The following is a 26,804-nucleotide window of genomic DNA, read 5'->3' as shown; positions in this document are numbered from 1 at the left end:
TTCCGGCTACTTGGAAGGCTGAGGCGGAAGGATTGCTAGAGTCCAGCAGGTCAATGCTGGAGTGGCTGTGATCGTGCCATTGCACTCCAGCCTGGGTGACAGAGTGAGACACCAACTCAAAAAAAAGAAAAAAAAACCAACTCTAGGTATATTTGGTATATCTGCAATGTTTTGTAAGTGTATGCATTTGCCAAATTATTAACAGTGGTTATTTCTGGGCAATATGATTACCGGTGATTTTTTTTCTTGTGTGCCTGTATATGCACATGCAATGAATGTGTGTGCTTGTGTGAATTTCTGTATTTTTCAAACTTTCTGTCATAATCATGCACTACTTTTTTATTTGGAAAAATGTAATGTAACAACAAATAACTGCAACACCAATGAAGAGAAAACACCTAAAAATATAATTTATATGAATTTATTAATACATTTTTAGTTGTGGGAAACAGAGAAGATATTCTTTTCCAGCACTCCAGCACTACACTTTGGGTTTTTATCAAATTCAGAACCATTTGATCTATACCACAATTATCTTCTCAAATACACCACCCATCAATTTTATATGAATAGCATCATTCCTTTTCCCCAGAATAAGAAATCATACACTGTTCTCAATAGACTCAATCCATTCATTCATTTCAAGTATGTCCTAAAGGTACAAAGCTTCCCTTCCCTTCATCACACAAAGTGATACCTATGAAGCACGAATTTAAGTGAGGACAGATTATTATGGGTGAGGGGATCAATCACAACAATCTATAGAAGCCAGATGATGAGGTCAAAACCGCCATCAGAAGTGGGGGCAGCCATGCGTGGCAACACCTCTGAATTCTGCGCCACCAAACAGGCCACATTCCTGAATAAGAAGGGTGATGCAGCATGCCAGCCCTCTATGCAAGTCATCTGAAAGACGACAAGTGTAATCCAGATTAAAGGTACTGGAGGGGACAGAATTCATATTCAAATATCTTTATTGACTAGTGATTCGATTATTTTTGTTAAAAAAAAATATTTCAAACCACTCTAGGGATGACTAGCTTATGCAAAATGTTTCCTTAATAAGAATAAATGAATTTAACACTGATTCTGTTTTCAAGTTTGGAATTGATCAAAATTTCACCTTATTTCCCACCCACTTCTCAGTGTGTCTTGGACTTGTGGGCTTTCTTAGCTCGCCCTTTCTTCCCGAAGCATTTCCGGCAGCCAAAAGCACAACACTTAAAGGCGACGAAGGCCACCGTCAGCACGATGGCCAGGAGGAAGCCGATCACGTCCAGGGAGTGGTACTGGTACCAGGTGAGGTCGTGGGCCGCGGCGCGCAGGTGTGGCGCCCCCTTGTGTCTCATCACAAACTCCACCCAGAACACGGCCAAGTCCAGCGGCTCCACGGGGCGGTCCTTGTGAAGGCTGGAGAGGCGCATGATGTTTTCCTTGTAGCTAAACACAAGACAGTTGTGTTATGCCTGGAACAGGTTGTAGTCAGGAACAATTCTCCCTTTTTGCTTGCTTCCGGCTAGGAATGCCACCAGCTTTTCAAACTTGGTGAGGAAACGTATTTCTATTACTTTTATTTATTTATTTTGAGACAGGGTCTCACTATATCGTCCAGGCTGTGTTTCTATTATAATCAGAAAATAAAACACATGCATTTTTAATAAATGTTTTTTATCTGGGAAAAAAAAAAACAAACAAAGGGGGGGAGGGGAAAGAGAGAGAGGGAGAGACAGGAAGAGTCAGAGACTAGGAGAAGGAGAGGGAGAGGGAAAGGAGGAGAAAGAGAAGGAAAGCAGAAAGGAAGGAAGGAAAGTCAAAATTATAATTTTACAAATATTTTAGCCTTGCTTTCTACTTTTCCTATTAGTAATATTTTTGTGGGAAATTAGATTATATACTTTTATACAATAAAATTAAGCAAAAGATCATGTCAGAAATTATGAATAGTCTCCCATTTGAAGTTGTAAACAACTACCTCTGGCCAAAATAAAAGCTGCTTTTTTAAGTGCCGACTCCAAGGTGATGATATACTTTCAATTCAGTTGTTGAAATATCAAACCATCTAGGTGCTAGATTTAGAGTGAGGCTGTGTCTATGAACCCAGTTAATGCAACATGGGTTTCCTGTTTATTTTGGACAGTGTGATAGCTGCATGAGAACATCTAAATCCAAAATGAGTTCGATGTTTCAATCTTTGATGAGATGCACTTAGAAGGAAGAAGAGAATGAGGAAGAGGGGAAGGAAAAGTAGGAGAAGGAAAAGAAAAAAAAAAAGAAGACTCCTATTTGGGACTAATTGTGATCATTGCTGTCCTTAAGCAAAGTTGTAATTTTACTTTGGAATATTATTATAATGTAATACTAGTATTTGACCATAAATCATAATACATATCTTCCTTTTATGTGAATCTCTTAAGATAGATTTTCTTGGAACTTTCAGCCATTCATTCATTATTTACTGAGCTCCCGTTACAGCCTGGTTGTCTGTATAAACTGATGTTTGAAAATTTTCCAGTTCTCTTTATTTGGTGTAGGTACAGTCCCAGACTTGAGTGTTGCAAACATGGAGATGCAAATTTAGATAGAAATGGCTCAAAAATGAGTAGATGAAGTTAGTTAAGTTATGCTGATTGATTTCTATTTTTTTAAAAAAACAATGCACTAGAGAACTTCTGCCAAGTCCTTTTTGGGGTTACAGATAGTTATCTATACTGCTGAACAAAGGATCAAAATTATATGAATAATGTGAACCTCAAGAAAGAGCTTCATCAGAGTGTAAAGAGCAGTCAGGTTTTCATGGTGTTGACATGTTTGCACCATAGTGAGACTCTGAGCTGTCAGAAGCAGCAGCTGGAAGGGAAGGATGGGACCCACACCACTCAACACTCTGGGCACTTGACTCTGAGGTCAGATGGACTTTGCTCTTTTTTCCAGTGGCACTACACACACAGTAGCATCTGAAAGCTGGAGGTCAGTCGTCAGTTCTCTTTGTTTTTCCTTGCCCAGGCTGGTGTGTGCCCTCTGGTTCTGTCTCCTCCCATCAGAACATGCTGCAGCTTTTCCCATCTGTCCTAACTGGTGCTTCTTTCTAAAGAAAGCAACCATGGAAGAAGGCACCTGACGCTCTCATAAATACATATGCACACATGTACTCATATGCATGCACACATGTACCACTCACATGCATGAGTAAACACCATGGATGCACACACACACATACAAAAATACATGCACACCCACACATACTATCTATTGTTGGATGAAATCCCCCACCAGCCATCACTTCTTCCCATAAAGCTTTGTTCAGCCTATTATTACTGAGCTTGACAGTAACACACTCAATTTCATGCAGAAATAATTTGATCAGTTGACTTTTGCCTTTTGAACAGTTTTGGGATCACATTGCCTTTGCTTTTATTCTAAGCCTTTGTCTGTATAATTTTATGATGCCCTCATTTATAAAACCCATGGATACAATTTCTCACATTTTCCAGTAGTGGGAAAAGTTGTACTTCTAAGCACTTGGGTTGTTTTTATCTTATGTATACTATGCACCTTCTAATAGAATATTTCTCTCTGTGAAGGAATGTATAGATCAGACGTCTATTGTGATGGCATTTTTTTTTTATAAATTGAAGTTTTTAATCTACCAGGAGAAATAAAATGTTAAATAAATTCTATGATAAACTGTATATGAACTCAAGAATCCTTTCATAAAGTGAATAATGCTAACCCCCAAATGATCTTATTTGTAAATACAGGTTTGTATATATTTTCATATTTGAATATTTATTATGAATGCTTTGGCCAAAGTACAGGAAGTATTCTTCTGTACCTTCTCTCTTACCTTTTGTCATTGATAACTATCTTTAGGGCATTTTCTAAGTCTGCAGAAGTCATTTCAAGAACATTCAGGGTCACTCCAGCTCCCTTAGTCTCCATGCGCTTTGCATTGTCCATCTGATCACCGAACAAAGGCATCATCACCATTGGAACGCCATTGCATATTCCTTCATAAATACCATGGGAGCCAGAATGGGTGATAAAGGCACGAGTCTTTGGGTGACCTGAGAGGCAAAACAAGGAGAGTGCCAACAGTCAGGTATCTGAGTTTCACCATCTGACACTGGGTTCTGAAAAGACTCTAAGGACTCAGTGTTAGCCACATACGGCCCTTACAGAGGGTTCCAGAAGAAAATGTGGGTTATGATACCCCACTAGATAAAGCAATGTACAATATGTTGGCCATATTATTTTCAAGCTAAACAGTCCTTTAGAACAGCTGTGCCTAAATCATTTTCTTAATCTAACCCTGGTTGGACCCACATGTCAAATTCTTCCAACATACCAAGCAGATCATTTTGGGGCAGCCATTTGACAAGTATTGTATTCTTTGCAAGATTCGATGGTCGGCTTCCAGTGTACCGCCACAAAACCTAGCAGGGACAAAAGAACAGTGTTTAAAGAAAGAATATGACGTGATTTGTTTTTTAAAATCTGCAGTAGTAGCTAGAAGGAGGATCCTTTACAAGACTGGGAGGCTCAGTAACTAAAGGCTCTGGGAGCTGGCAATATTCAGTGCTTTGTTCTGGAGGCTTGGTTACCAGGGGGTATTCACTATGTGATTTCATCCAGCTGTGCACTTACGACTTTTTCACTTTTCTGCACTTCAGGGAAAAGTTTATTTAATAAAACGAGCAGATACAGAACTATAAAAGCAGAAATATAAGAAATAAATTGTGTCTGAACTAACAGCTTTTTGGAAAAGCAGTCCTATTTAATGTGAAAAAACAATATGCTGTTTTACTTTTAATAAAATTATCTTTAATACACTTTTGAGCCTCTCAGAGAAAATGAGACTTCTGAGTAAAGTGGACCATGATTTAACAGAATATTTGAGGGTTAAAATTGCAAAACAGAAATAATAATAATAATACAAAAAACGTTGGATTAATAGTTGGAAAGTGACAGAGAAAATCCAGATCTAAAGTTTCAACTAATAATTAATCTAGATACTAGAAGTCTGGGATTTGGGCTCCTGTGAAGACAGATATGAATGAGTAGTATAGAATCTTCTTACTGTCTGAGGTATTTTTCCCAAAGCATCAGCAATTTCCATAGCTTTCTTCTCTGGAATCTCTGAGACCATTGATCCCAAAGAGAAAACCACAATTCCATGTTCTCCAGAAGCATTGATGTAGGATTCAAATTCCTAGAACCAGAAAAGAAATTTCCAGTTATTTTTTTTCTCATATTCTTTGGTGACTACATACATTAAGCTATGAATTAGGTTTCTTCCTCTTAAGAATAAGATTAAAGGTGTGTGTGTGGGTGTGTGTGTGTGTGAGAGAGAGAGAGTCAAAAATTATTAATGTGAGTTTTACAGCATTTTCTCCTCCCTTATTTTCTTCCAAAGGAGAAAGGCTTCTTACCTACAGGGTTATCTGTGAGGTTCTTCCTTGAGATGCAAAATCGAAGTAATGTGTTAATTTTCCAAAAGAAAAGTATAGCTACATACCTGTATATGCACACACACAATGGTAATTCTACTTACAGGAAATAGAGCAAAGCATAAGTATGGTAATTCTTCCCCAACTATTGATTATTGATGATCTAACTAATTCTCTAAGAGTCTTCCAAGTGGTTTTATGTTTCCAAAGAATACTGAGAGCACTAATAAGATGGTGATGTGGTAAGGTTTGCCAGAACAGAAGGGATTCCAGGGACATGGGACTTTCAATACTAAAACCTGAACAGTCCTAGGCAACAAGGTCATTGGTCACCCAGATGTAAGATATAGGAGACTTCTGACACGGATCAGCTCATACAACTTGCACAGCAGGACTTCTGCCAAGCTTGACCTGAAATATGACCAGGAAAGCCCATGACTAGCTTTCCCCCATCCACCCACACCAGCCCAGCCCTCATGAGCCCACTGGTTCATAGCAGCTGTATACTGGCCTTTTCTATCAGGCTCATCTAAAAGGTAAGGGAGCCCAGAGTCATCTTCTCCACCACAACACTGCATTTTTTTGTTCTGGCATCCTGAGATGGCTTTTCTGAAGTCCTTCCTCCCTAGAATCAATACTACGTCCTTCTTCCCTTCCCATCCCCCTTTCTTGGGGAAAGACAACTCATTTCCAAGTGTTCTTTAAGCTCTTCCTACTGAGTAATGGTAAATGGCTTATCTAAATTTCCTAGGACTTTCGCTCCTTCAGGAAATCTACTCTTACATTTAACCTCATCTGGAGAGGGCTGGGTCTAATTTCCCCTTCTTGTACATTCTCTCACATCCACTCAGCAATCAACTGGATGTGATTCACACAAAACTGAGCCCACAGGTCCATAAACACCCAAAGTTAAATAGCAGGACATTGTTAAAGTTTAAATGGCACAAAAGTTTATCTACAGATCTACAAAGGGCAAACTGCAGAGATTGTGTTATCATGGCCAACTCCTCACTCTAAGCCAGCTTTTTTTATTTTTATTTTTTTTGAGTTGGAGTCTCACCCTGTCGCCCAGACTGGAGTGCAGTGGCCGCTCCCGGCCACCGCAGCCTCGACCTGCTGGGCTCCGGCAATCCTTCCACCTCAGCCTTCCAAGTAGCTGGAACTACAGGCGCGCACTACCACGCCCAGCTCATTTTTGATTTATTGTAGTGATGAAGTCTCGCCAGTTTGCCCAGGCGGGTCTCGAACCCGCGGGCTCAGTCAATCCACTTACCTCAGCCTCCCAAGGCGCGGGATTACAGGCTGAGCCACCAAGCCCAGCTTAAGCCAGCTTTTAAAAAAAAATTTAATTTTAAAGATGTGGGGTACAATTCAGGGTTAAGTATACAAATGTTCATTATGCGGGTACCCTTGTTTATTAAGGTGTGCCCCCCCCCCAGCAGATTCCCACCACTGCCAACCCTGCCTCCCCCACCCCGGGAAAGTTTCCTGCTACTGCCAATCCTATTCTTATAGTATTACGGTAATTGATAATTGTTCAAGGTCCGTAAATCAGCTCTTACCAGCTCAGTAAAGGTAAAGTTCATCCTCTACTTGGGCAAAACTTCCCCTAAACTTCATCATGACTTCACAGTTGGCCAAAGAGTAAAACAACATGTTGACTGACAATAACCTTCAATTTCCCCACTGTTTATCCCCTTCCAAAAAGGACAGGACTTCCCTGAGTGAAAGATTTCCCTGATGTGATAAGGCCTCCCCATTTAAGAAGAAACCTTTAAAATAGCTCCTAACTTTTACTGAGAGTTTAGTATTTTTAGTTCAGGCTTTTTGTTAGATTTTCCCTTCCAAAGACAGGGAAAATTTTTTGTTTCTCCAGAATCCTTCTTTTGCACTTAGACAGCATATTGGGACTTCACCACCATGCATCATGAGTTGCTCACATGTATTTCCACCTTCCCTCTCCCAAACTTTCTTCTCGCCATCTCAAAGTCTCTGTCCTCATTGATCTTCAGGTTGGCTATTTTTCTCATACCCAACATTGTAGCTATCGTCTCTAAATCACTACTATCCACAAAGATAGTCTCTCACCCTGGCAGGGGAATGACATCTTAGATTTCTTGAGTTTCATTCCTTTCCTCTCAAGATTGTTTTACTATCTCCTTTACTTCAGGTACACCAAAGACATGTCCAATGCCAAATTGTGCTTTCTCTATGGACTTTCTTTTCTTGCATAATAATATCATTTTAATCTGTAAATAATCAGTCAAGGCCATATTGTCATCCATGATTACACTACTTATTGACAATAAAGTCATCCATAATTACACTACTTATAACGAATAAAGAGGCTGCATTCTCTGTAAGAAGTCCAGAAAAATAAAAGGGTGGAAACATTTCCGGGACCGATATGCATACTCTCTTTCTCTCTGTGGACTTTCTTAACAGGATAAAGTCTCATCTTTATTCTTGAAGTGTAGGACTTTTATCAAGAGTATTGAGAATAGGACAATTATAATTAGAGGAGTATAAGTATAGTATTTTTAATTAATAAAAGGGAAAAGAAAAAATAAATAGTGACTTGACCAACCAGGAATCAGGAAAAGGAAAAATGGCAAAAAATAAATCAAGCACAAAATAAATTGGGAGAGTTAGTCAAGTATATCAACTGTTAAATTCAAACAGGCAAAAATCACCTCCTAAAGCAATGTCTGACCAGATTCAAAATACCAGCTCCATGTTGTTTAATAAGAAAAAGAAAGAAAGTCTGTAGAAAAAAGAGTACTAAAAAGGTACTAGGGAAATATAAACAAAAATAATACAGGAGTAGTGATATTTACATCAAAAAGTGGAATTTCAGATTAAAACATTAAAGAAGACAAAGGTGGCTGCTGTCAGGTACAACTTACAAAGATTAGTTTCACACCTAAGCCTACTTGAACCAACAAGGCAGCAACCAATAGGTAGTCATTCTATTCACCACAGGGATAAAATTTACACGGTAAAGAGATATGATTGTATCAATAAATGCCAGAAAGATAGTTCAGCAGCCTCTCCTACCAATGAAAAGAAGGAAATCCTCCTAATATAAAGAAGGAAATTATTTAAATAAATAAAGACTATTTGCCATAAATGGCAAGTAATAGAAAATGATTAAATAAGGACAAAATTATGAACTTTGCAGCAACTTGAATGGACTCAAGAGTCTATAATACTGAGTAATCTGTCACAGAAACAAAGAACTGAGTACCACGTGTTCTCACTCATAAGTGGACCTTGAACAATTATCATAATACTATAAGAAAGGGATTGGCAGTAGTGGGAAACTGCTAGAGGGTACCTGTGTAATGAACCTTTGTATACCTAACCCTGAATTGTACCCCACATCTTTAAAACAGAAAAAAAAATTTTTAAAGAAAATGATTAAATAAAATAAAGACCAATTACCATTCAAATCAGTAGCAAGACAGAAATCTTTCTTATTGCCAGATTATTCAACTGTTTTTAGAGATTCCAGTGAATGCAATTACATTAATATTTGGCATGAAATTTGGAACATAAGAAACCCAAATTCCTTTATCAACAAATGAATGCATGCTAGTTTTTTTTTAATTATGAAAATCAACATTTTGGCAAGGTGACTGAATAGTGAGTAGATCACCTAGATATAGAAATGAAAAATATAACACATTTACAGTAGTGAAATAAACCTGTAAAACACTTAATAAAAATGAATAAGGAAAAAAACAAATATCAAGAAAATTACAAAATATTTTTTACCTTTGTTACAACAGTGTTTGCAGCAACCTGGATAGACTTAGAGTCTACAATACTGAGTGATCTTTCACAGAAACAAATAACTGAGTAACACATGTTCTCACTCATAAGCGGACCTTGAACAACTATTGCAATACTGTAAGAAAAGGATTGGCAGTAGCAGGAAACTGTGGGGTGCAGGGCGGGGTGGGGAGGCGGGATTGGCAGTAGTGGGAATTTGCCTGGGGAGGGGGGGCACACCTCATCAACAAGGGTACCTGCATAATGAACATTTGTACACCTAACCAGAATTGTACTCCACATCTTTAAAATAAAAAAATTAAAAGTTAAAAAAATAAAAAGATGGTGTTTGAAGTTACAACAACAACAAAATCCTAGAATACAAATTTTAATGTTTTTCTGTGGGGAACTAGATTAGATGGCTAGTAGAATAAACTGTAGCACACAAATACCACAAAATACTATTTCATAGTTTAAAAATATAAAATATATATACTATTTAAAACTGGAGCGATATCCATGACATATTGGTAAGTGAGTTGTGGGATACAGTGTTACCATATTTTGTAGGAAAAGCAATCAAAACAATTTTATATGTTTATATATAAGTTTGCATGTAATTGTAGGAGTATAAAGAACTATCGGGGATTACTATCTATCCAGTAACTAGTCCTCAGTTTGTATCTTTTTTTTCTTTCTCTTTCACTCATTTAACAAATACTTGGTGAGGACATTTTGTAGAAGTTCGTTCCATTATGCGTGCTCGTCTCCAAAGTTTTAAACTTCGAAGTGAAGGCTGGGCATGTTGGCTATACCTGCAATCCCAGCACTTTGGAAGGCCGAGCAGGAAGATTGTTTGAGTCCAGGAGTTTGAGGTCAGCCTAGGCAACCTAGTGAGATCTCATCTCTACAAAAATAAAAATAAAAATAAAAAAGCTGGGCATGGTGGCCTAGGAGGTCAAGGCTGCAGTGAGTTGTGATTGTGCCACTGCATTCCAGCCTGATTGACAGAGTGAGACCCCGACTCTAAAAATAAATAAACTTCAAAGTGAATGTGAAACACAATTGCTTTTTCTTGGACCCTTTACAATGATGCCAAAAATATTTCTCTTTAATACCTCTTTAATTCGAACATGCTACTAGATTTCTTTCCTTTGATCTGTGCCCATTGATTAGGTGATATTTTACCTATTCCTTTTCCTTTACATGAAAGGGAATCATTAATGGTTTTCTATACTGTTAGGTTTTCTTGTCTTGCTTTTGGAAAATCAGTAATACCTTCTTCTTCCAATAGGCCACGGGAACCAGAATCTTAGATCCAGGAGGGCCAGGAGAGTCATCAAATCTTCTTCCACATTACAGATAAGACTCAAAGATTCATGGCAGGGGAATCTGTCACATGGCAGTTAGGTGGAGGCGTCAACCTGGCACCTGACTTCTCATTGGACATTCTTTCTGCTGCTCATAGTTTCACCTCACCATGACAACTACATGGTTATTTACAATATGAATCACGCTGAAGGCATACTGGAAACAAAGTCCAGTGCTTCCCAAAGGTAATAACAGTCCCTTAATAGGAGCCAGACCTAGGAAGTGCCTGGGCTACTAGTAGATTCTCAGCCAATCTTTGAATAATAAATGAATGAATGCCCCAAATGTCACCTCCTTGAAGTGTCCTTCCCTAACTCTTCATCCGAAGGAGACTCTCCTATTATTCTCTATCATCTCTGTTGATATTTATAAGAAGAGGATGAAATGCTACTTTTTGCATACTTCAAATCCTACAGAGGAAAAATTAACATACTAGCATGTCAGAAAGTGAGACCCATGACCCTTCTGCCCAACATCAGAACCTGGCTGTCCGGTGATTCAGTAATTAGAAAAGAAGGGACTGCAGGATTTAGCTTCCTATTAGAATACCTAGAAACTGGAGTTTTAACCAGGACCACAAAGGCAACTTTCTGTGCCAGAATCTACAGATATCAAAGAAAGATATCTATTTCATCATTCTTTAACTTTGTGTGCCTGATCCAATCCAGGGCAAGGTACATGTTGCATATTTTAGCTTTCTGCAAGGTGCCCGAAATCTAGAGCTCTGTGCTTATGACACTTAATACTTATTCCTTTTAACTGATTACTATCCACTGGAGCACAGAGAATAAAATACCCAAAGCATGCTTTGCCAAAACCTCAGATACAAAGAAATAATTTAGAAGGTGATGCCAAAGACAGAAAAACGTAGGCCTAGGAGACTCAGAAATTAACAAAAGAGTGCACTTAAAACTATCTCAATATGCTCATTAAGCATTTATCTGGGGCAAGTTCATCTATCCAAAATACTGTATTTACAAGAACATAGGTATGTAATGGCCCTAATCAAATACACACCTGGGATAGTGGGTTATTGTCAAGGCAGTTGATCCCACCAACAAAAACCATATTAGGCATGATGGGCCTGGGGTAATCCTTCACAAAGTCAGTCCTCAACAGCCAGACAGATGCAGAGCTTAAAAGGTCCTGGATCGTCACATGTCTCTGAAGGACTTCTGAGGCAAGTAATTCATAAGGGGAATAAACCACATTGCACATAAAGCAACCCGTCAAGGCAATGAGAGTGTTCTTCACCCGTTGCAGGAAGGTCATGTGATCTGAGTTGACAGACAAAGGCCTGGGCACATAGGACAATGGGTTGGGGCACTGGGTAGCCTCAAAGTCCAAGCTGCAGGGCAGTGAATTCAAGAAAAATACAATAGGCAGAGACAAGTACTGGGCCAGGATGGGGCCGCAAGGAAGGAACGGGTCTGTCAGCATCAGATCGAATCTGCTTTCCATCAGGGAGGCCATGAGCTCCTTGTTGTGTAGTAAGTGGGAGCAGCCAGACAAAAGCAGAGCTGAGTCCTTTTTGATTTTCTTGTATGTTTTAATCAAACGCTGCAGGAAAGGAATGTCCTCAAAAGCATTATGCCCAAGACCAACAAAAGACGCTTCCACATCCTCCTTTTGGAATGGCACAGGGTAGCTCTTCAAGGTGTAAAATGCTCCTTCTTTGATGTACACCGAGGCATCAGGCGCTAGGACCACTATTTCATGTCCTCTCTGCTGCAGCTGCTGGATGGTCCCACGCATGCTCAGCCAGTGGCTGCCATCCATTGGGACCAACAGCACCTTCCTGGCGTGGGATATACCGGGACCGACAGCGCATAGCAGCAGGTATAAAACAGGCGGGAGCCAGCCCCGGAACCCCGCGGCCATGGCACCTTCGCTCCTGCCAGAGGTTCGCCCTCTCCTATTTATATGTCGCAAGAACCAATCTATACACCCAGTTAATGTTTGATTGGGTCACATGACTAAAGCCGTCAGTCAGCAAAGATAGCAGGAAGTCTATTTTCTGAGATAAAAAGGGTGGAGCTTCACTGCGCTTTTTAAATATGCAACAACTGGTTGTAATTTCTTACTCAAATCACATTTTTCAATGAACACAGAAAGCAAAGTACCTCCAGTACCTCTGGATCCATTAAATTATTATTTCCGTAGTCCAAGAAGTGTTACCAGCGGAGAAAGGACCATGTAATGACAAAGCAGACTCCCTTTTCAGAAATGAAACAGAAAGCTTTGTAGAAAGCCTTTTAGAAAGAAAAGAACATGACATTGCAACCCTAACTTCGGTCATGGAAACCTTTAGAATGTCGTCCTCCAAGATTCCCTGGCCTCCACTCATTTTTCTCTTTTTTCTTTTTCTTCTCTTTTTCTTTCCTTCTTTCTTTCTTTCTTTTTTTTTTTTTTTCTTTTTTGAGTTGGGTGTCACTCTGTCGCCCTGGTTGGAATGCAATGGCACATTCACGGTCCACCGCAACCTCGACCTCCTGGGTTCAGGGGATACTCCCACCTCAGCCTTACTAGTAGCTGAGACTATAGATGCGCACCACCACAACTGGCTCATTTTTTGATGTTTTGTGACGAGGTCTCCCTATGTTGCCCAGGCTGGTCACAAGCTCCTCGGCTCAAGCAATTCTCTGACCTTGTCCTCCCAATATGCTGGGATTACAGGCACGAGTCACTGTGCCCAGTTGTTGTTGTTGTTTAATTTATGCATCCAACACATATTTATCGAGTCTGGCACAGCACAGGGTCCTGAGGCTGCAACAGAGCCCACCACAGACGAGTCTCCTGACTCCCTAGAACTCATGCTCCATCTGGAGAGACAGACTCACAGCTTAAACAGATGCACAAGGACTCAGAGATTGTCAGCCATACAAAGAAGGAAATGAGGTTGGGGTGGAACCGGGTGGAGTGGCCTGCTGCGGTAGAGAGCGACTGGAAAGGAAAATTCATCTGAGTACATGTACACTGAAGCCTTCCCCAAGGACAGATCTGTATTCACTCGAAGAGGCAGTGGTAAAACATTCCGAAATAGCGTGAACCTGAAAGAGCCAATCCTTCAGGATAGATTCCTAGTGACTGGGCCTACATTTTAATTTTAGTCAAGTGGCCATTTACTGACCAGGAGTCACACAACTATTCTGAGTTCCCTCCAAAACAAGAGGTATTTTATTACTGGAACTTTCAGAGCTCACCTAAACAAACCAATCAGAGCTCGCCTGCCTTGACCAATCAGGGCTCAGCTGTATCAACTGATAAGAGCTCAGCAGTATCAACCAATTAGAACTCAGCTGCACTGACCAATGATTTCTAAGGGAGTTTCAATCCTTCATTTGCATAAACCAGCCTGATTAGGATCTTGGTTTTTTGTGTTTTTTTAATAACTTAAAAACTTGCTTTCCCTTTGTTCTCTGTACTGCACTTTTATTTTTATTTAGTATTTTAATTATTATTATTTTTGTGACACAGTCTTACTCTGTTGCTCACATTGGAGTGCAGTAGTGCCATCCCAGCTCACTGTAGCATTGACCTCCTGGGCTCAAGCAATTTCCCCCATCTCAGCCACCCCAGTAGGAAAATAGTTCCTTTCCCTGGACCATCCATTCTCAACAGGCCTAACAGACCTCCAGTTCTGCATGTGCTACAGGCGCATGTCACCATGCTCAGCTAATTTTTTAAAGTTTTTTGTAGGGAGATCTCGCTATGTTGCCTAGGCTGGTCTTGATCTCCTAGGCTCAAGAGATTCTCCCGCCTCAGTCAGACAAAAGCACTGGGATTACAGGGGTGTTACCAGAGCCCTGCCCGCACCTTTATTTTACATGAGAGACTGCATCTTCCCAGTTTGCAAACTGTTCACTGGAATAAAGTCTCTTTCCTTCAGATTCCTTTCCAGAGAACTTTTGTTCACAGTAGAAAACCAAATAGATAAATTAAGGCAAGTTAAATTGTACTCATGACACTGGTCCAAGGTCCAGGAGAAGTAAGACACTTTGGGAAATTCTGATGACTGAGTTGAAGGTAAAGGGGAAAAGCAAACAAAAACAATCATACGAATTTATATTTGAGCATGGACTATGTACCACGTATTGTTTTAAGCATTTTACAACACATCTTTTGAAATTCCCTAGAACTATCCTATAGAGGCAGATACTGTACTCTCTTTCCTATTTTACAAACAAAGATGCTGATGCTGAGAGAAGAAAAGGAATTTGCCAGAGTCCTGTATGTCAGTACCTAGAGCCTCTGCTCTTAAGAACTTCCCATGGCCTGTAGTGGTACCCAGACCATTAGAAATTTATAACCAATTAGATGTCAAAAATAAAGTTATAATCCCAAGTCATTATCCCATAAAAATAAAAGGAGAGAATGAAGATGGTAGGACTTTGAGGCCAAGGAGAATGTGCTCACACAGCAATGCCTAGCACCAACAGGTATCCCAGGAAACAAAGTGAAGGGAACAAGTACCATAGTTGCTGATCAGAAACGCTCCCTCCCAAAGAAAGGCAGAACTAGAGTGCAGACAAAGCTAAGCATTTAACTCTTTTATTTTGGGATCCATTACTTTTCTATACAATCCCAAGATGAACACACAGATCCCAACATTTTGACCATATCACTGGCCACCCATACTTGGGGATGTGCTTGGAGGATCATGAAGAAATATCTGACTTTAAAGCTTTGGTGTCTTGTGGGACATAGTAACAGGCATTTATGGTACTCTCTCATTCTGATACTTAGAGTAGGAAAATAGTTCCTTTCCCTGGATCATCCATTCTCAACAGGCCTAACAGACCTCCAGTTCTGCATGTGCTTCTATATGGGTGCACACATGTATGTGAACACACACATGAACACACACTTATATTCTGAAGCTCTTTCCCACACCCAAGCACCTTCATTCTTTAGGACTAAGACTCTGGATAAGCAGAAAAGATGCAGTAATGCTTTTGCTCTTTGTTGTGCCCTTATCTGCAATTCTGAGATTCACAGTTCAATTTAATCTTTAAGGGGTGATAATTCTTCCGAAGTCCCAATGTTATGAGAGTTCATCTGCAGATGTCAGGAAGCAAAGTAAATCATTAACACTGTAATGATTTTATGATTTTCCTGCATCACTCAGAGCCTCCAAGCTTTTAGAGGCTGCTGTGTACCTGGATGCTTTGGGGCCACAACTCTGCCCCTGACCAGGGAATGTTATTTACTAATCTGAATAGCAGGCAATCCACATTCACGCTCATGAATTATGACTGAGAACCACTACCAAGCAATCCAATAAAACTCTGCCCTGGAACCAGAATAGACTCAACATTCAAAATCCATTGCTACTTAACTTCACTTACCAAACATTTGTGGAACATTTGAGCCCTAAGTTGTGCCAGGCATTATGCTAGGAGCTGGGGCCAGAAAGCCAAGTTAGAAATGGTCCCTGACTGTAAGAAAGGATATAGTTAACAGAGGGGAAAAAAACCTCACAAGCAGGCAATTACAGGAAAGGATGCTTTGGGGTCCCAGGAATTGCAGAGCAGAGCAGTGATATGGTCTTATTTTGGGGGCTACTAAAGAGTGAAGTGTCTGTGAAAGCATTCCTGGAGCCCATTAGAAGGTGCTTTCCTTTTAAGACGAAACCAGAAGTTAATAGCCCACCACTAAGCACACCTCTAGCTCCTTTGATCAAATCAGAATGGAGGGGCTTGTTGAAACTAAAGGAGCAATGTAAACATGTCCCCTGCCCTGTGAATCATCTACAGGACCCTCTAGGAAATCAAACCCATCTTCCTTGAATCTTCAGAGCATTTTGTTCTGTTCTGTCTTGTATCCTTTAGCAGTTTCCATATCTATCCATATCTGCTATTAGACTATAGATTTATATTGTACATATATGAGTTATAAGCAAGGTTATGGCTTTGCTTACTTGGGTGCCAGTCCATGATTTTGTAGACAAGAACTCAAAAATTGATCCTGTGTAGAGTTGACTTCCCTTCTTCCTTTGCTCTAGGCCCTATATCCAAGCAAGCAGGTGCTGAATCTGATTCTACCACTTCTCTCAGGTCCTGTTTTCTGGGCCCCATTCCCCAGTGCACTAAAACCCTAGCTGTCCCTTCTGACTCACTGCATCAGCTTCCCCTGCACTGCTCCACACCACCACCACTTCTGGCACTTTGGTCAACAGCTTCCTAGGGCCCAGGAAAAAATTTAGACTCCTCAACTTTGACCCCAGGACTCCTGGACCGGACCTCAGTTCATCTGTCCAAACTTATCCCTCCTCTTTAGCCTTTTTGCTTGACCTCTGCCCTCTGCCTTTTATCCTCCAGCCATTCTGGATCACTTGCCCTTCCCCAAACTTGCTTAGATATGTTCTCAAATTGCTCTGTTCACCCTGAACTCTACCAATCAGCTTCCTACTACTGTTTATTGCGTGCTTAACCAAGTGCCAAGTGCAGACCTTCATGCCAAGTCACTAGAGGTGATACAAACTCAACAGTTTGTTCTGGTGAGATAACACATCCCCATTAGACTTACTACCCTTTATGATGAAATCTTAGAAAGTTCATTGGTTAATCATTTTCCTCTTAGAATTAAGTCAGCTTTACTGGTATGTTGCCTAATAATTTATAAAAGCAAAGAATATTGTATCAAAGAGAATAAAGAGGAGGTGAAGGGAATACAAATGTCAAAAAATGCCAAAAACAAATCATGATCATGCTATAACAGTTTTAGTAAAAATAATCACTCTACCCCAAGTTTACCTACATTGCTATAAACATGGCATGCAAGTTTTAATGATATTGATATAGTGGATAGTGCTTTCTTTCCTTTTCCCTGAGAGAATCTAAAACAAGGTGGAGTTTCTTTTAGCAATCAAGAAAAGTGAATAACAGGTACAGTGGGCACTCTGTATCCTTGGAGACCACATCTGCAGATTCAACCAACAGCAAATCAAAAATATTTGGAAAAGAGAATAAAACATAATACAACAATAAAAATAATACAATAAAAAATAATACAGTATAACAACTATTCACATGGCATTTATATTGCATTAGGTATAAGTAATTTAGAGATGATTGGAAGTATACGGAAGGATGTACATAGGTCAAATGCAAATACTACAACATTTTATATAAACAACTTGAGAATCCATATTTTGAAATGAATATCCTAAACTAATCTCTCCAGAATACTGAAGGACTACTGTAATAGACTAGTAATTCTCAAAGTATGAACCAGAGAACCCTGAGGATTACCAAGAACTTTTCATAGGAATTTTGCAAAGTCAAAACCATTTTCATAATAATGCTATTTGATTTTTTTTCACTATTGTTCTCTCACAAGTGTACAGTGTTTTCCAGAGGTCAATCTTTGTGATGTGTAACATCACAATAGATTAAGCGCAGAAGCAGACATGAGAATCCAGCTCTCTTCTATTAAGCCAGGTACCAAAGAGAAATGGAAAAACAAAAGGAACAATGATACTTTTCTCATTTTCGGGGGGGGAGTTAAAAACAGTTAAATAAAAATATGATTTGTTAGCGTGTAATGAATGCGTTTGTTATTAAATTGCCCAATAAAGATATCTTTTAAATTCTGTTTTAATTTCTAATGGAGTACATGTGATAGATATCCAAATAAACACATTTGAGAACTCAGGCCAAAATATCTGAGAACTACAGTCCTAGACAAATGACATAATGCCTTCAGCCCATGGTCAGACTAAACTCTCTCCCATCACCCTATTCCTCCCCTAAGCAGAGGGGAAAGCCTGATAAAGCCCACTTTCGGAAAAACGTTTCCCAAGGCAGCCAGAGTCATGGCCCTCTACTTGTCCCCTAAATTCCCCCGCTTACTATCCTCTTGAAGACCACTTACGCTGGGGTCCGCAGTGGATGAGCCTGGGAGAGTAGGCGGGGCCTGGGGGGGCGGGGCCGCCGTGCCTAGGCGGAAAGTCGCGTCACACAGAGCCTTTTGCGAGCTGGGCAACTCTCAGGAGCACGGCATCCTGGGAGGCGAATCCGCCTTGGCCTCAGCCAATGTGATGCGGCTACGTCATAAGGGGCGCTCTTCCCGGGTGGCCTAGCCTCGTCAAGCACTCGGGCCTGTGCCCCGGGATTTGCCAGCCGCGCTGCTTCCCGCGCCCGTGGCCCGCTGGGCCGTGCCCGCCGTCCAACATGGTGGACTACTACGAGGTGTTGGGCGTGCCCCGGCAGGCCTCGTCCGAGGCCATCAAAAAGGCGTACCGCAAGCTGGCGCTCAAGTGGCACCCTGACAAAAATCCCGAGAACAAGGAGGAAGCGGAGAGGAGATTCAAACAGGTGGCTGAGGCCTACGAGGTGTTGTCGGACGCCAAGAAACGCGACGTTTACGACCGCTACGGCGAGACCGGAGTGGATGGCGGCGGCCGCGGTGCTGGCGGCGGGCCCTTCCGAGACTCCTTCGAGTACGTCTTCACCTTCCGCGACCCGGCCGAGGTCTTCAGGGAGTTCTTCGGCGGCCGGGACCCATTTTCGTTTGACTTCTTCGGAGACCCGTTTGAGAATCTCTTCGGGGGTCGGAGGGCCTCCCGGGGAAACAGAAGCAGAGGGTCCACACCCCTTTTCTCCACCTTCAGTGAATTTCCAGCTTTTGGGGGTAGTTTTTCTCCTTTTGATACAGGATTTACTTCCTTTGGATCTGTGGGAAATGGGGGCCTTTCTTCCTTCTCCATGTCCTGTGGTAGCGGTGGGACAGGCAGCTTCAAGTCCATGTCGACTTCCACAAAAATAGTTAACGGCAAAAAAATCACCACCAAGAAAATCAATGAGAATGGCCAAGAAAGGGTGGAAGTGGAAGAAGACGGGGAGTTAAAGTCCCTGATAATAAATGGCAAAGAGCAGTTGCTACGCATCGACACCAAATAATTCAAGTCTGCATTTGACTTAAAGCGCATCTTGAGGAATAGTAGGACATTTTTGCGAGAGTGTCAGTGAACTCGACTTTTAGAACAGCTTACTCAATAGTTTATAAACAGGTTCATCCCAACGCCAATTTGTTGCTATGACTACACAAATAGGACCTCTGTCTTTAAAACTGTTGTAAATATCTGTATGCACTTTGCTATTTATTAAACGTAATCCCAAGGCAGACGATGATCATTTTGTAGTGCCAGGACAGCAGGTTCTCTACAGCACTTTGAACCTTATCTTTTTGCATTTTGTTTGAAGAGTAAGCCAGGTGGTTTGCTGTGAATCATTTTGTGTCAATGTTATAGTATGTAGTGGTGAAATATTCGAATATATGAATAATACTTCTGGTTTAAAATAAATTAAAGATAGCTTTTAATTGCACATAAATGTTGGGGATGTAGGAAGAATTGGCCAGTGTTTAATTATAATGTTAACCCTATGGTTTTTAAAGCAGGTAAACCTGGGAAAGTGGGAGTTTTAGTTTCCTGTGGCTGCTGTACCAAATTATCACAAGCTTGGTGGCTTAAGACATACATTTATTCTCTTAAAATTTTCTAGGTCAGACATCTGAAATCCATTTCACCAAACTGAAATCAGTGTTTGCAGAAATATGCTCCCTCTGAAGGCTGAGGGCAAATTATTGAAGTAAATACTGCAAGGTTATATGGTTGGTCAATGGCATATTAGGACTGTACTCAGCCCTGACCTGGTTCTACAACTATGGTAGGTTCTGGAAATGTAAAAAAGCATTTTCATAAGGCTATACCATACTGTCCCATTACCATGCCTGGGACATGCATCAAATTAGATTGACAATAGCCAGACTTCACATAGTTAAGGGATGAGGCACCATTCACACATCTGAAATGTACCATTCTGTTGACACTACGTACCAAATAAAGATCTTGTGGGACATGTTGCCTTGGGATGATCCATCACAAAGTGCCCCATCTCCCATGGTCACCTCTGAGGAAAGGTTTGTGTAATGCTTGAAAGCAAAAGGGCAACTGAACAGCCTAAAAATGCATTATGCTCTTAATATTTTGCAGGCCTGAACACATCATTAACTGAGTAGGATTATGTGAGAATGGGTTTGGATATGCTTTGGTGCCCTGAAAGTCCAATTGTCATGGAATGACATGTAAACAACATGTAGCAGGAACATGAGAGTCAGCCAGTACTCTCACAGGGTCTGTCACTGGACTGTCAAGGACAGTCACCTGGGCAATTGCTTTCTAGAAATTGTATAAGTAGTATCAGAAGAAGACTATCAGGGATTTTTTAAAATGAGCTCCTTTACTCATCAGGCAAGGGAACTCACACCTGTGGAGACATTCATTGAGTAGTTTGCTGGGTGTGGGTTTGCTTTTGAAGACATCTGAGGATGAAGAGAGTTTTCAAGTAAAAGGAAGGCACGGGCAATTTCATGGTAGCCATGTGTGTAGGAAATCACTCTGAATAGGGCATAATGAGTGTGTCTGATACACAACTGGTTAAAATAGGTTCCATCGTTCAGTGGTCAGCAAAGAGTGCCATAGCAGGGTCACTCAGAGGTCCTGAGTCTTTAACAGCACTGACTAGTTTTAGCAGTTGAAGGCAAAAACAACATTCAGTTTTTATATATACTGGAATAGTGCTGCTGTAAATGGAAAGTATAAAGCATTAGATTGAAATAATTTTCTAAATTGAAAATCTCTTTTTAAAATGTCTCAGCTCAAAACACTGCTATGAGCCTGTATGTGAGTATTTATTTTCTATGGAAGAGTTTGAAAAGGTTTTCAGAGTGAGAGGAAAAAGGACATTTACTCTTGTGCAAAGATGATCATCTTGAGTCCCCTGCAGTGGATTCTCTGTGGAATTGTTAGCACCTTCTCACAGAGCACACCAGGCAAGGAGAGGCATGTTTCTATGAGTCCCAAGAGAACCGGAAACCTGCTGTCATCTCAGCAGGATCCAGAAAACCAAAAAGGCAGACAGTTCTGGTTGGAGCTCCACACAAAGCTGTTTTTAGTTCAGCTTACCTCACACAATAGAAAGCATTTAGAAGAAAGAATGCACCCTTCAAATAACCACAAAAGGATCAATCCATCTTCTTTCCCTCTGAGTCCAGTCTCCAAACAAATAGGCCTTTTCCATCTTGGAAAATCATTTATCTGACTGCTTACCTTTCTGGGAATTTCTGATTCTGCCTTCTCATCGAACTTTCTCAATAAATGCAAATTCATTTTCTCTCCCACTGTCCTTTAAACCCTTACAGTATAACTTCAGTCACCATCAATCTAGTGTGACTACACTCTGGGAAGTAGTCAATGTCCTCTTTATTGAAATCACTAACCTATTCTCTACCTTTATCCCATTCAAAAATAAGCTTTGTTAAAGTGGAGTACTCTAAGGGGCTCCCCTTATTTGTTTCGTTTTCACTTAGGTGATGAGAATATGTAAAGCCAGGGAGAGTGTTTCATTTGAGGTGTCTATATTTGACAAAATTCAGACACCTGAATTATTTACCTCAGAACTTTATGAAAACAATTATTTGTGGAGAATGATTAGTCATATTATGGGGGGTAGTAACTGATTAAAAGTAAGATTTTTTTTTAATGTACATAGAAAGTAATAAAGAGCAAAACTGATAATACAGAAAATAAAATCAGTAATATAAATATGCTCTTCCAGAACTAATATGCGAAAATAGAGGAGATTAGAAAATTAAAGAGTAAGATGATCGTGTCGAAGCCTGGCGAACAGAAACCTATGGATGACAAGAACAAAGATTTTTTATTTTATTTTATTTTGCTAACTTTTAATTTTTTTATTTTAAAGATGTGGGGTACAACTCAAGGTTAGGTATACAAATGTTCATTATGCAGGACCCTTGTTAATGAGGTGTGCTCTCCCCTGGCAGTTTCAAACTACTGCCAGTTCCATTCTTATAGTATTATGATAATTAGGAACAAAAATATAAACGGCTTAATAGAGAAAGACCTTCAAGCTTTGAATAAGTTGTGTGTTTAACTTTGAACTTACTGACTGTGGTAGGCAGAATAATGGTCCCACAAAGGTATCTAATGATCTTAATCTCTAGAACCTGTGAATAATGTTATATTACACAGCAAAGAGACTTCACAGATATAATTAAAGGTTTTGATGTAGGAAGATAATCCTGTATTACCTGATGCACCAAATGAGGACCCCCATAAATGAAAGAAAAACAGAGTTGGAGATTTGAATACTGCATCTACATGGAAAATGAAGAGTGCTACAGAATTTCAAAATTAAGAAGGAAAAAGGAAATATATGTAAAAGAATGAGTTTATATTAAATGGATGCAATAAAATCAAGAATGGACAAAATTCTTACAACCAAGGAAACTCTCAGATTGGAGGGAGGTTTGTTGTGTGTGTGTGTGTGTGTGTGTGTGTGTGTGTGTGTGTGTTTTAGGACAGGGTCTCCCTGTGTTGCCTAGGCTGGTCTCAAACTCCTGAGCTCAAGGGATTCTCTTTCCCACCTCAGCCTCCTGAGTAGCCTCAGCCTCCTGAGTAGATGGACCTAACACATGCCGCTGCATCAAGCTTTTCAGATTGGAGTTTTAAAAAATTGCTTTTTAAACAAAGTTTTCATACACACACACAAAAAATTTAAGTTAAAAGTAAAGAGATGGGGAATACAAAAAAATTACATAGGAGTAGCAATATTGATATCAGATAAAATTACATAGGATTAGAAGGAATATTATTTAATGATAAAAACAAACTATGTGAAGGAAATACAAATTTTAAACCTACATCCACCAACCTAGCAGTTATATATAGAAAGCAAAAATTATTTTAAAATCCAAATATAACTTGAGCAAAATTGGTACTATAAGGGGATATTTTTCAAACATCTTTTTCAGACTTGAGCACATTCAGTAGATTTTTTTTAATAGAAAAATTTTAAATATGCAAATTTGATCATATAGTAGTCACTAGCTACACATGACTATTGAGTTACTGAAATGTGGCTAGTCCAACTTAAGATATGCTATAAATGTAATACAATAGATTTGGGGGGGGAAGAATGTAAAAGACCCTATTTTATATTGAATACATGAAAGGACAATATTTTTGATATATCTGGTTAAATGAAGCACATTATAAAATTATTTTTAACTTTCTTTTTGCTTTATTAACGTTTCTACTATACAAATTTATACATGTGACTTACATAATGTTTCTATTGGATAGATCTGTCCAGTAGAAATAATCTGACTAAAAAGGAAACCTATTAAGGATTTCTTCAAAAAATGCTTCACATTCCTGTGAAGTCATTATAATCCAACATAATTAGAAAAAAATAAGAGAGTGATGACTACAAAAAAATCTTAACTATATGGGGAATTAAGAAACAGCCTTGCAGATAGTCACTGAATGAAAGAGGAAATCAAAAACTGAAATTTAAGTTATCTAAAAAGCAATGAAAAAGAACAGTAATTTTTTTTTTACCAAAACCTAGAGAACATAGAAAAAGTTTTATTTATAACCTTCAAGTTTCATTATTAAGAAAATTCAAATGTAAAGAAATGCAATACTTATCTATTGCATAAAGGGAAAAGAAAACCAAGTAGAACAAATATCTTGTAATTTGATCAAAAAATGAAGCTCAGAGTCCTTTAATATACATTAATTTTTTAAAGTACAGAAATAACACAAAAGAGCTACAGTTATGGAAGTTAATATAAATTATAAGTGAATATAACAGATATGGGCTGAATCCTCTCACCAAAAAAAAAAGAAGAGATGACTCAGTGAATAAAGAAACAAAATTCAACTCCCAGAGTCCTATTTCAATTAAACCCCAATATTCAGGATTAATGCAAGATACCTCCAAAATTTTTGGTAAAGGAATGGATCCCATTATGGAAACGTGAAGAGAGATAAGGTGGGTTTAATTACATGATCAGCCTCTCCTAAAAAACCCTTCGCTTGTTAGCCTCATAACTCGTTATCACTACCTCCAAGTTCATTGGGTTTATAGGCTCACAGTTGTATCTCCTCCCTAGCCTCTTCCACTATCTTTTGATGGATTCAGAGTCCCAGTTTGAAGACCCATTTGACATGCAGCCTTCACAATGCCTTCCCAACTCTGGTATATCCCCATATTCTACACCAGACACCAACTTCCAGTCAGAAAACCCCTTGTCAGCACAGATTCTTCTCTGAAAAGTTGTACTCGGTTATTTTCTTCTCTGATCACAGAGACTCATTTTCACTGCCTCACTTCCACTTAACTGATTCAACCTCTTTGAAATAGCTACTTCCCTTGAGTGTTTAGGTCTCCTGTGAGCACCTCTCTATCCCTTCCAAGACAGGACCACTGAAAATTATTATGCCAGCATTGTAATTTACCACTTCCTTTATCCTTCTACAGGAAATCTGCAAGCAAAATTCCCGATAGGTCAGTTTACAATTCAATTTCTCTACTCCTACAGAGCTGAAGGAAATCACACAACCATGGAGATAGTGTCTTTCCAATAACAATCTTGGTTGAGTCCCTCCATTGCTTGTCAATCCTATTACAGACCCTCACCCTTGCCTCTCATTCCTCTCAGTGACACCTGCAAATTCTAACTACACTAATGTAGACCCCTTAACAATTCATCTCACCAAAGACTATTAGGACAATGTGAAGAAAAAATCTTTGGTAAGACAAGTATTCAAGTAAGCACTTATATGAGGGTGGGAGGCAAAAAAAACCCCAGAATTTATTTATAAAACATTGTGTATTTATTCTCACATGTTTATACTTTAGTCATCTTCAAAGTACTCTCCATTTGATGCAATATACCTATTGAGATGCTTTTCCCACTGCTCAAAACAATTTTTGACCTCATCAACATTGATATCTTTTCGTGCTTCTGCCATTTTGTTGTTGTTGTTGTTGTCGTTGCTGTTTCACCTCTTTCACATCAGTAAAATATTTCCCTTTGAGGTCTTTTTTCATCATGGAAACCATAAAAGGTCCCTCTGGTGAGATCAGGTGAATAAGGAGGGTGGGGCACAGGGATCTTGTCATTTTTGGTTTAAAACTGCTGAACACAGCACAATGTGGACATGCTGTCCATATAAATCATTCATCATGAAATGGACAAATGCTGAAGAAATCTCCCCTCCCCCACCCCTCCCCCTAAAATTCACTTAGGCTGAACTCAGCCTCTCAAAAGAACACTAGCTGGTACACTGATACCGATGAATTCCTAGAACACGCACCTAGTAGGGGAAGCCTGTACTATAAGGGGCTCATCTTCCAAAAGATAGTTCAAGGTTTTATTGGGTCCCCACTCGGGTTTCTAACTAAGCTTAAAAAAATGTTCTGCCTGGAAATTTGATCAGATAAAGGCACCAATACAGACCTGAGACAGTGGCTTCCTGTTGGCACAATTGATACCTCCGATGAAGACCATGTTGGGCATGATCGGCCTGGGGTAGTCCATCACAAAGTCCCCTCTGAACAGCCATACAGATGCATGGCTAAGAATATCCACAAATGAAACCTCTCTCTGTACAAGCTCAGAAGCAAGGCTTGCATAATTGACTATAAAAACACGGCAAATATATGTCAGGGCCAGAGGGTAGAGCATGTTCTTAACCCTTTGCAGAAATGTCATGTGGTCTGAATTCATTGTTAGCAACCTAGGGACATATGAAGAAGGGCCTGGACACTGTGTGCCCTCAAAATCTAAGTCACATGGAATGGCACGCAAAAAAAACACAGCAGGAATAGATAGGTACTTAGCCAATATTACCCCGCAGGGGTAAATGGGGTCTGTGAAAACTACATCAAAGGAACTGGCATTCAGGTGGCTGATCAGGGTCTTGTTGTGCAATAGATCCACACAAGACTTATGAAAGACCAAAGACATATTTTTCAAAATCGCCATGCTTTTAAAAAATTTCTTCAGAAAATGTTCTTTTCCAAAGAACAGTTTAATGTAGCCCTTGATTAGCTGATTAAATTCATCCTGGGTGTATGGAAGGGCATAGGTTTCCAGGGTAAAAAAGTCTTCTTTCTTGATGTGCATATTCACCTCTGTTGTGAGGACCACAGTATGGTGGCCTCGGGCGTAGAGCTCCTGCACGACCTCCCGCATGCTCAGCCAGTGACTCCCGTCCACGGGTATCACCAGCACTTTCTTACCCTCAGCCCAGGGCCAGACACTCAGGAAGAGCAGCAGCCCCACGAGCCGCAACAGGGGAACCTGGAGTCCTGTGGCCATCTCAGCAGAATT

The 26,804-nt window shown here is 39.9% G+C and overlaps 2 protein-coding genes across 3 annotated transcripts; one reads left to right on the top strand and one right to left on the bottom strand.

Moving 5' to 3' along the window:
- Positions 1 to 698: 698 nt before the first annotated feature.
- LOC103258345 (UDP-glucuronosyltransferase 1-1) lies at positions 699 to 26,804 on the bottom strand. Of its 2 annotated transcripts, none has more exons than XM_008056049.1 (5): positions 11,610 to 12,507; positions 5,078 to 5,209; positions 4,346 to 4,433; positions 3,845 to 4,064; positions 699 to 1,440 (listed from the first exon to the last, which is right to left on the bottom strand). In XM_008056049.1, exons 1-5 carry the CDS (start codon positions 12,471 to 12,473, stop codon positions 1,143 to 1,145), a joined length of 1,602 nt encoding a protein of 533 aa, XP_008054240.1. In that variant the 5' UTR covers positions 12,474 to 12,507; the 3' UTR covers positions 699 to 1,142. The 2 variants fall into 2 exon arrangements, with proteins under 2 accessions (XP_008054240.1, XP_008054297.1); XM_008056106.2 differs by lacking the exon at positions 11,610 to 12,507 and adding an exon at positions 25,929 to 26,804 and having other exon boundaries at positions 891 to 1,440.
- DNAJB3 (DnaJ heat shock protein family (Hsp40) member B3) lies at positions 18,707 to 19,495 on the top strand. Its single transcript, XM_008056204.1, has one exon. The coding sequence runs from the start codon at positions 18,767 to 18,769 to the stop codon at positions 19,493 to 19,495; it is 729 nt and encodes a 242-aa protein (XP_008054395.1). The 5' UTR covers positions 18,707 to 18,766.

Source organism: Carlito syrichta, unplaced genomic scaffold (assembly GCF_000164805.1).
Source record: "Carlito syrichta isolate Samal-C Ts95f unplaced genomic scaffold, Tarsius_syrichta-2.0.1 Scaffold12763, whole genome shotgun sequence".
NCBI classification, from domain to species: Eukaryota; Metazoa; Chordata; class Mammalia; order Primates; family Tarsiidae; genus Carlito; species Carlito syrichta.
The sequence above is the reverse complement of the archived record's forward strand: the minus strand, read 5'-3'. Positions and strand labels throughout refer to the sequence as shown.